General features: G+C 35.4%; 1 protein-coding gene across 1 annotated transcript; it reads right to left on the bottom strand.

The window, feature by feature from the left end:
* Positions 1-3,036: 3,036 nt before the first annotated feature.
* LOC117917469 (rust resistance kinase Lr10-like) lies at positions 3,037-6,613 on the bottom strand. The gene is made up of 3 exons (XM_034833763.1): positions 5,819-6,613; positions 5,480-5,515; positions 3,037-4,519 (listed from the first exon to the last, which is right to left on the bottom strand). Exons 1-3 carry the CDS (start codon positions 6,594-6,596, stop codon positions 3,420-3,422), a joined length of 1,914 nt encoding a protein of 637 aa, XP_034689654.1. The 5' UTR covers positions 6,597-6,613; the 3' UTR covers positions 3,037-3,419.
* Positions 6,614-11,075: the final 4,462 nt, after the last annotated feature.

The raw sequence follows: 11,075 nt of genomic DNA on the forward strand, positions 1-11,075 counted from the left end.
TTTTGGACTATAATATTCGATAGTCCCCAGCATATCATTCTGACTTGTTACTGGTAAACAATCAAGGGGGTTGACTTGACTTGCTTATAAAATGGCTCTGGACGCCTTCTTTGCGGGGCGGGTCCAATCCAGCTGTTTTAGTAGGGCCGGCTGGAGTATTGGATTAATCTCTGTTTTGAAACAAAATCTAGTTCTTTGATTACACGGGTCTACCAAATTCTTCACATTCCTCTTTGCTTAAAAACTAAAAACTAAATGGTTTTACTTCCTTTTAGTTTCTGAATTACCTTACAGCACCAACTCACTGTCATTTCCTCCGGCTAATCTTTTCACACAATCAGTTAATTGACCGGGTGCATTCACATTCAGTTGGGTAATCTCGATTTCTTGAGAGGATTCCCAATCAGGGTGGACTACAGCAAGATTCACGCCGTTGCAACATCAATATTTTCATACATGTGAAGGTAATATCCAATACGATAGATACTTGCATAAAAGGCAGTGGAGGAGCCAGGGACTTAGTTTAGAGGGGACCAGAGTTATGAATTTATTTCAGGAGGTGAAAATAAGAAAATCTGAAACAGATCTAGGGGATTAGTGACGATGTGGCAGTCATGTAAAAGGCCTGGAGGATCATCAACCAATCATTCATTATTCAGAACTTAAAATCTGGGGAAATTTGAAATATAACAAGAAAAAAATGGTGACATATATTTATAGATATCATAGAAACACTACTTATAACAACAATGTAATTTTTAGATCCACTATTTGACACATTGGTGGCCGGTTAAGGGGTTGGTTTGTATTCACCACAAGCTCACTATTCTCTTCCTTCTCCTTGCAGTCGTTCTTTCTTCTTCATTCATAAGGCCATGCACCCAAGTCCATCTAGTTCAAAGCACTTGTATATATATCCAATGTAGAACATATATTTCACTGGTAAGATAAATTTCAATGTCAATACTCTTTCTTCCTCCAACCATTTCTAAAACAATCATTCCATAACTATACACATAGGATTTTTGGGGGGACAACCCCAAAACCTCTACAAAATACCTCGGGAGCAATATATCCAGCAGTTCCTCTTGCACCTAACTTGGATGTGATACTCTTTTTTTCTGGTACATGGTTTTGCATGCCCAAAATCTGAAATCTTTAGGCAAAAATCTTCACTAAAAAGAATTATCAGGCCTTTTGTCTTAGGACAATAAAAATAAAATCAAAATTGTATTTGGAAGATATGGTTGAGTGGTTGGTAGCTCTGTTCAAATCCCTCTCCTTTTCCTAGGTGATGAGAATTTTTTTCTTTATTGGTTTTGCCTAGCCTAGCATCATAAGGGCAAATGACTAGTACTGTTAAGTACTCTAGTCCCCATGCCATGTTGATAGCAATATTATACAAGGTTACCCATCCCAATCGATCATTTGTTTATGAATGATTTCCATCATGCATATATGATCTTCTCAAGAGATCTATTAGGGATGAATTCATATATATCAAAACTTGTCTTTGTCACTTATGCAAAAACCAATAAGTTACTATATATTGACATGATAAGTCCTACCAATACTTGCAATCTCATTAATAAATTTTCTTCATTATCTTTTCTATCACTCAAGACCTTTCACTACTATCCTCCTATCCATCAAGCAACTTCCCTTCATAAATACCACCATATCCTCCTTCCCCGAGTTTATCTTTGAATCATTTGATCATTCTTTTAACATCAAAATAATTATATATCTTGCTTTGGAGCAAGAGATCCATGGTTTCTTAGCAAGATATCTCTATTTTTTTATGTTAAAAGAAAAAAAATCAAATATACAGTTATAAAATTGTAAAAAAAATAAAATAAAATGAAAACAATAAAAATGACATTTTATAAAATTGATTTTATTAAGTCAAGCAAACATATTTAAAAATCAAACACACTATTATAAAATTGTAAAAGAAAGAAAAAAAAAATCATAAAACTATCTTTATTTAGTCAATTGAACATAATTTTTTAGAATAAAAAAATATTTTTAAAAATTCAAAATTCAAATATAATTTTGTTTTTGTTGAAATGTATCAATGTCAATCTATAATTTAGGAATAAGTCACTAAAATAATGATGGTTGTATGACGTAAAAGATTTATGTCACTCTCATTGGAAACTAGTTGCTTTTCAGATTTGAGAGGGTTGAGGTTGAATCCAAAAATCATAGGGTCATGGACAATGTACCTTTCAAAAGAAGAAATGTGATAAGAAGAACTGAAATATTATATTAAATAAAAAATAAGACTGATTTTTAGAAAGAATTGCTTTACAAAATCATAATTGAATTGGAATTGGTAAATGAGCATTAAATAGGTTACCTAATGAAATAATGAACTTTTTGACCCAAGTCTTCCGAGGAGTTTCCCACTTGCATCCCTGTTGACTAAGACTAATTTTTAGAAAGAATTGCTTTACAAAATCATAATTGAATTGGACTTGGAAAATGAGCATTAAATAGGTTACCTAGTGAAATAGTGAACTTTTTGACCCAAGTCCTCTAAGAAGTTTCCTACTTGCATCCCTATTGACTAAGACTGAATTTTAAAAAGAATTGTTTTACAAAATCATTATTGAATTGGACTTGGAAAGTGAGCATTAAATAGGTTACCTAATGAAATAATGAACTTTTTGACCCAAGTCTTCTGAGGAATTTCCTACTTGCATCCCCATTGACAAACTCCCTCACACATACTAAGATTACAAACTGGAATTATAATAGTTGATGAGAATTATTTCCCTAATAAGACAAACTCCAATGTTAACATTATCTTTTTTCCTTTAGTTATTTTAATTTCTAAATCACTATTCTACCGTCATAAACATCAGACTCATACTAAATTAAAACAAATGAAGGAAAAAAAAATGTTATATTAACAATGGGGATTTTTCCAAAATCCAAACAAAATTATTTTAACATTGGATATAAAATCTCTAAAATAACTTTGAGAGAATATATCCAAAATTCTTATTGGAGTTTCCACATGCTAAATTATACCAAGGTAGTTTGTCTTTATATAAACAAAATAAACTATATCATAAGGCTTGTTATTTAATCTAGTTGGAAATAGTATTCCAAGCAAACAGTACCTTAACCTCAGAGTGAATTAGGCAAGTAGTGGTAGAGTCAAAATTTTGTTTGAGAGGGCAAGGATTTGTTAGTCAATAAGAAGTGATTTTCAAATGATCCACAAAATTAACTTATAGAGGAATTTGATTACCATCAACTAACAATTTGAAATGACATGTGGTAAAAATGTCTAGACTTGAAAGAGCATTAGTTATCCATAATTCAGAACTTCAAATCTGGAAGAAATTGAAATAAACTAGCAGGAAAAAAAAAGGACATACATGTACATACATGACAGATGAGCAACTTCATGATACAGAGGCAGTCGATAAATCCCTCATTGATCTTGGAGGAGAATACAAGAAGGGCTTTGGTGGGATTTGCAATGATTCAAGGCTTCCTTCCAACATATCTACCACTCCATTCATTGGTGGCCGATTTGAGGGGTTGGTTTGTATGCACCACAAGCTCACTATTATCATTTTCCTTGCACTCGTTCTTTCCTCCTCATTCATAAACCCCTGCAATCCAAGTTCTTCATCTAATTCAAGGCGCTTATATATCCAATGAGGAAAATATATTTCACTGGTATGGTTAATTCCATCATCAATATTCTTTCTTCCACCAACCATTTCTAAAACCATCATTCCATAGCTGTAAACATCGGACTTGGGGGAGACATCTCCGAAATTCCTACAGAATACCTCAGGAGCAATATATCCGGCAGTTCCTCTTGCACCTGACATGGAAACGATGCTCTCTTTTCGAGTACATAGCTTTGAAAGACCAAAATCAGAATTTTTTGGGCAAAAATCCTGATTTAAAAGAATGTTATGAGGCTTTATGTCCAAATGTAAAATTCGTGTGTTACAACCTCGGTGTAAGTACTCTAGGCCTCGAGCTATGCCAATGGCAATATTGTACAATGTTTCCCACCCTAATTTGTGATATGTCATTGAAGAATTTTTGTCATATATGAACTTCTCTAGAGACCCATTAGGCATGAACTCATAAATTAGAGCTCTTTTTGAACCTTGAAAGCAGAAGCCTAGGAGACTCACGATGTTAACATGGGAAGTCCTACTAATGCTTGCAATCTCATTGATAAATTCTTCTCCATTGCCTTTTGTTTCACTCAAGACCTTCACAGCCACTAGATCACCATTGAGGAGCTTTCCTTTGTACACTGCACCATATCCTCCTTCCCCTACTCTATCTTTGAATGAGCTTGTCATTTTTTGAACTTCTGAATAACGATATCTCTTTGGAGCTAGGGATTCGTGGTTTCTTAAAAAGGCCTCTACATTTAGATGATTCCCTGTTTGCTTCTCCTTGAAAATTGATTTGAATTTTTTGCTGAAGTAGAAAGTTAGTGCTAACGGGATTCCAATTCCAGTAATTGAGATGGCTGTAATCAGAGAAAGGGCATATAAGGTCACATGGTACACAAATAACCATGATATTTAATTAAGATATTATGAACTATTACTATTAATTGCACAAGAATGAGAACATCGTTATGCTACACATATAGTATGAGACATGTTTGGTTCTTGAAAAAATTGAGGGAAAATGCAAGTGAATGAAAATAAAGAAGAAAATAAGAATTTAATATTAATAAATTATTTTTCCATGTTTCTTTAAACTTGTTTCACTTCTCATTCTTTTTTTATATAAAGATTAAATAATTTAAAAAAACGTAAAATTTTAAATAATTTTAATCATATTTAATTTATTTTTATATTCTTTTATAAATTAAATGTAAGAAAATCATTTTCCTTAATATTTTCTTTTTCCTTTCCTTAACACTTCTTTAGAACCAAATATAATTTTAGAAATCTCTTTCTTAGGTGGTCTTATATTAAGGTTTCACAAACCACTTGAGAAAGCCCTAGTTTCATAGGGTCGAAAACTTGTTATTTTTCTAAACACCAAGTTATAGCGCTGCCATATGATCAATAAACAAATTATTAAGATGGTAATGCTTCCGACATTGATACCTATAGTGGGCAAAAAGACAATAGTTAAACTTAATGCCAACTACATTAATGCTAAGAGAGTTTTCTACTAAGGACATATGGAAACATATACATAGAAGAATTGGATGTTAACAAGGTCATGTTTAAAGATCTTAGTGGAAATCGATTTTGTATTGTTAACCCACAAAGAAGATGGTGAGAAATTGAAATTCGATCATTACCAAAAGCCCCAATAAAAGAAAATTTTCCTTACATTTATAACAGATAAACTCATTTCAAATGCTAAAAAGTGCAATAGATTATGAATTAATTGGATTCAGTTGGTGTCCAAACACATGCAGAGAACAAATATTTTTATCCACGAGAATCTTGCTAAAGAAGTATATTACCTAATCCTAGGGTTAGCTTCAGTGTCTTGTCATTCCCTGCAAGACAAGTAACAAATAGCAACAATATTAGTTTAAACAGTAAACATGGTATTAATCTACATTATATCGTATTCTCCAGAACGTTAAAGAGTACACTCATAAAAAGAAGAGTCAAAACCTGCTTCCGCAAATCTAATATATATTACATTGCACAAACATCAATTTTCTCATACCAGAGCCCTACAGTTAGATACCTAGTAGCAGGTTATGTAAATGCAAACGACGAAAAAAAAAAGGAAAAAAAATGAAAAAGAACAGAGGAAAGGAATAAGAAAAGAGATTGTTATATATGTTGTGCACCTGTATGTGCACACCGGAATTTTCCCTCGTCATCTCGGCATTGGCCTCCACTAAAGTGACACTTCAGACATTCGCGGGACAGATGCACTTCAAGAGTGATATCAGAAGTCAACAGGGCAACCAGGTTGTCCATTCCTAAACTCATGTTTATTGGATACTGAATAATAGAACAGTCCAGTGGAGGTGGAGCTGGAAGAGTGGGAGTATGGTTTGGTTGATTATGAGGTAGAGGTGGAAGAAGGGAAGTATGATTTGGATGATTATAGTGGATAATGTAGTCTTGACAACCGGTATAAGTATGATCTGTAGTAAGGTCAATATTGAGATTACGGTGGCATTTGAACAGGGTTAGTTCGGCTAGAGGGGGTACTGGTTTGAAAGAAACAGAAGGAGAACGGAAACGAGTTAAGTTATCAATGAATTCACATATGCCGCGTCGCAAGTGCTCTTGAAGCCGCTCATCTTGAATTACTATGGTATCAGCCTGAGAGATGTTTTTCACCCCAAAATATCTTCCGCCCCTTTCCAGTTGGATCCGTGGAAGCTCTTCAGTACATCGTTCTATTGTGCACAATCCGCATTCTGAGTTTGTTTCATTTTTTAAGGGAAAGTGAAGCCGGCCCAGTTTTCCACAGTCGAAGGGTGGACAAGTTGGAGGGTGTTTCCTTTCTTCTTCAGCAGAAGAAAGAAGCACAGAGTGAGAGAGAAGAAATAGAACTAGAAAAGAAACAGAACCCATGCGAAATCCCCAATTCAACAACAAAAGCATTGGCACCATACCGACAGAAACAAGGTAATCCTCCTCTCCCTCCATACAGACAGAAACAAGGTAATCCTCCTCTCCCTTTATTTAAACAATGTTTTCTTTCTTTTATCTGCTTAGCACGGCAGTTGACTTGGAAATAAGATACAAGAATACTTGGGAAAGACTTTCTACAGGATGGGCCAAGAGTCTCTGCTAGCCCATGTGAAAGGAGTTTCCTTCTCCATTGCTTAGAAAGACTTAGACTTCGTACAACGGTTAATGTTCAAAATCACTGGCAGTATTTAACAAAGTCACGACGACATAAAATAAAATAAAAAAAGACAATTGAATTTTGGACCGGACACAAAAATTAAGATTTAACCCATAAAAATTACATAATTGATGGGGATGATATAAAATATAAAGAAACCAATATACCCTTCAAAACTATTTTCTATCAAAATGTTTGAGAAACTTTTTTATCTTATTTTTTTTTAATAATTATTCTGAAATTTTATTATTTTTAGAAAACTAATTTTAAAAAAAAATTATTATAAAAAATTATTATTTTTAAAAATTAAATTTGTCATATTTTTAGTTATTTTTTATATACACAATTTTTAAAATATATATTTTCCAAAGATGTTTGATTTTTAAATAATAATAATTTATTTTTATTTTTTTTGGAAAATGATTTTTTTTTTTTCAAATCACTAAATTATATTAAATTTTATTGAGGTTTGCAAAAGGAATAAAATTTAAATTAATGTTTTTTTACTTTTTTTTTTCATAGTCAATAAATGTCATTTTTGGAATGATAAAAAATTTATATCCTTCTTAATTTTCACACTTTTTGTAGGTTTTAGATTTAAATAGTGAACTTATATGGATCAAAACTTAATTTTTGAGCCCAACTAGGTCCAAAACACAATTGTCCTTAAAAAATATTGGTCTTGTGGAGCAAAAGTAGGAGACGGGATAAAGGGAAAAGAGAAAACATGATAGGTCATAGATTAATGGGTATTTTGACAGTCCCTCTCAATATCAGGGACCCTTTCTTGGGGCAAGGGTAGGTGCTTGTAAGAGGAATTCTAGTCTTCATACGTAGGTATGGTTGAAACCTCGAGTACATGTGTAATTGTTTTATCTTTGTGTTTTTAATATAATAATGTTTACGTGAAAGCTTCCACTAGCATAACAAATAAACTAATTTCAAATGCTAAAAGGTGCAACAGATTATGTTGGTGTTTAGACACATGCAGAAAACAAATATTTTTATCCACAAGAATCTTGGTAAAGAAGTATATTACCTAATCCTAGGGCTAGCTTCAGTGTCTATGCAAAAGAAAAAAAGAGGGAAAAAAAAAAAAAAGAATAAAGGAAAGGAAGAGAAAAGAGGAGAGATTGTTAATGTGTTGTGCACCTTTTACATGTGCATGACACTGGAATTTTCCCTTTTCATCATCTGGGCATTGGCCTCCTCTACGGAGACAATTCCAACAGTGTGGGAACACAGGCACTTCTAGAGTGATATCAGAAGTCAACAGGGGAAACAGGTTAGCGATACCTACAGTACTCATGTTTACCGGATACTGAATAATTGAACAGCCAGGTGGAGGTGGAGTTGGAGGAATATGATTTGAATGATTGTAGTGGATAATGTAGTCTTGACAACTGGTATAATTATAATCTGTAATAAGATCAATATTGTGACTACGGTGGCATTTGAACAGGGTTAGTACGGTTAGGGTGGGTACTGATGTGAAAAAAACAGAAGGAGAAGGGGAAGAAGTTAAGTTGTCGATGAAGTCACATACGCCATGTTTCAAGTTCTATTGAAGCTGCTCATCTTGAATTATTATGGTACCACCCTGGATGTTTTTCACCTCAAAATGTCTTCCTCCCCTTTCCAGTTGGATCTGCGGAGTCTCTTCAGTGCAATTTACTACTGTGCGCAATCCGCATTCTGGATTTGTTTCATTGTTTAAGGGAAAGCGAAGCCAACCTAGTTTTCCACATTTGAACAATGAACAATTTGAAAGGTGTTTCCATTCTTTTTCAGCAGAAGAAAGAAGCACGAAATGAGAGAGAATAAATAGAACAAGAAAAGAAACAAATCCCATGCGAAATCCCCAATACAACAAAAGCACTGGCACCATACCGACGGCAACATGGTGGGCCGAGAGTCTTGGGAAAGAGACTTTCTACGGGTGGGCCAAGAGTCTTTAGTAGCCCATGTGAAATAGGCCATCATTTTCCATTGGCCAACAAATAGACACCCCAATCCACAATGGGAGTTTCCAACTCGCCTTCTTCATCGCTTAGAATGAATTGACTTGCTGCGGTTCTTAATGCTCAAAATCAGGACATAAAAACAGTGGGGTCTTGTGGAGCAAAAGTAGAAGACGGGGTAAAGGGAAAAGATAAAACATGATAGGTCATAGATTAATGGGTACTTTGGTAGTCCCTCGATATCAAGGAACCCTTTCCTGGGGCAAGGGTAGGTGCGTGTGAGAGGAATTCTAGTCTTCATATGTTTTGACACTCTGGCTAAGGCTTTTCCTTAGTTTCAGGGATTCGCACCTCCCTTTTCTGTGGATAAAAATAAAGCTCAAAGATAGTATACGGTCCAACGTCAGGTTGGTCGGCTTGCTTATTACCCCATAACAAGGAAAGGGTTAAATAAGCCATAAGACATGAGAACTAAAACCAAACCAGTCTGGAAGGAATGAAGGAACCTTCCTGTTCTCATTTCGTGAAGTGCATAATTTTCAAAAATTTAGCAAAAGAACCAAACAAAAAATAAAAGTTAGAAAAGGCAGTTAGTCATTCTTTGCCTCGCCGTCATTGCAATGTTTGGTATGAGGTCGATCAGGGCAAAAACATACTGCATCATTATTTTCATCGGACCCACAACGACCAATGCTTAGTTGGCACTCAACGCAGTTGATACCAGTCCATTCAAGACTAAATCCATTCTTCAGTAACTCTATGTAGTCCATACTCTCCACTGTTTGATCATACTGCCTTCTGGATGTTGCAAAGAGAGGCTTATTTTCTTCACAAAAATATTCCAAAGCCTGGTAGCCACAGAAGCCTGTTGCCGTAGCATAGATATAAAACGGGTAGCTTAAGTTTGGGCCCTCCAACAGTTCTTACACTTGCATGCTTCACACTTGTGGACAACTGGTGCATATGACTCCACTACAAAGGTGCAAATGAGGATACTGTTCCCAACATAGAACAAGTAGTGTAGTCCCATTTGGATGGACATTGTTGAAGAACAAGGAGCCGAGAGAAGAAGGACCTATGAAGGCATGCTGCGTGAAGAGTAACTCAGAATGACATTAATTAGTCACCTTCAATGATTCCAAAATCTTTCTCTCCATGGGTGTTTAATTTGACTGGATTTGAAATGCTTCATCTAGACTTCAAATATTGTACAATATCTTCTAGTTTTTCACAGTGAAAGGGTGGACAATTTGGAGGGTATTTCCTTTCTTCTTCCGCAGGAGAAAGAAGCACAGGATGGGAGAGAAACAAGATGAGAAAGGAAGCAGTGGCCACTCTAAGTAAACACCAAGAAGCAGAAGAATCGACTTCTCCCAACTTTTTATTAGAATTTCATCAAAAACTAGTGGAAACTGACTGGTGTTGGTGTTGGGAAAAAAAAAAAAATTCCTGCATACTGAATGGGCCAGAGATCATACAGCCTTGCCTTGTGTCACGTGTCACTTCACCATTTTTTTTTTTTCATAATTCGCCCTTCCAAAGAGTTTGGGCAAGAAGATGAACAAGCACGGGACTCCTGTTGCCGTTCTCTTATTTTCGGTTCTTTCAACTGGTACGTGGATTTCTAGAAATACTGATCTTTTTTCTAATTGCTGGCCAAAGTCTCCACTGGGGTAGTATCCGGTGGTAAGACTCGACTCCTTTAGTATTTTGCAAGCTACAAATAGATAAGCACAGGCCTTTTGTGGAAGTTTGAAACGTCAAGATGAGAAATTCTCACCTAGCATCTCCTGCCTCTCTGCTCTCTGATTCAGTTTGAGCTCCTCCTTTGGCAGGCCATTTGTTGCCTTGTAGCGTCAAGCGTGGATATTAGTTTAGGACTAGAACATCATATCGTATTCATCACCCTCTCCAATATAGCCTTGGGTTGGGTCCTGCCACTATGAATGGAACTTCTGGATATCTGAGAATGTGATCTCGTTCCAAATACGACTCTTTTATAATGCCTCCAACCTAGGTCTCCTACTGCAGACCAGACTACTTGTTTTTCATGTGTACTTTCTGTGTCAAATTTTAATAAACATTAAATTCATCTACACTGGGACGTTTTCCTTCCATGGCATCCTTCTTATTACGGCAATCAGCACAAAGAAATGGCCCCTGCCAGGGCTTTGAGCTGGTGGAGAAGATGGAACCAGCATGAACAGAAATGCCCTCGCTTGGAGCAAGATCAACTTGGCAAACAGCACACAGGAAAAGACCAGATGTAGGCTGCCGTGG

The sequence above is a fragment of the Vitis riparia genome, chromosome 1 (genome assembly GCF_004353265.1).
Source record: "Vitis riparia cultivar Riparia Gloire de Montpellier isolate 1030 chromosome 1, EGFV_Vit.rip_1.0, whole genome shotgun sequence".
In the NCBI taxonomy this organism is placed as follows: Eukaryota; Viridiplantae; Streptophyta; class Magnoliopsida; order Vitales; family Vitaceae; genus Vitis; species Vitis riparia.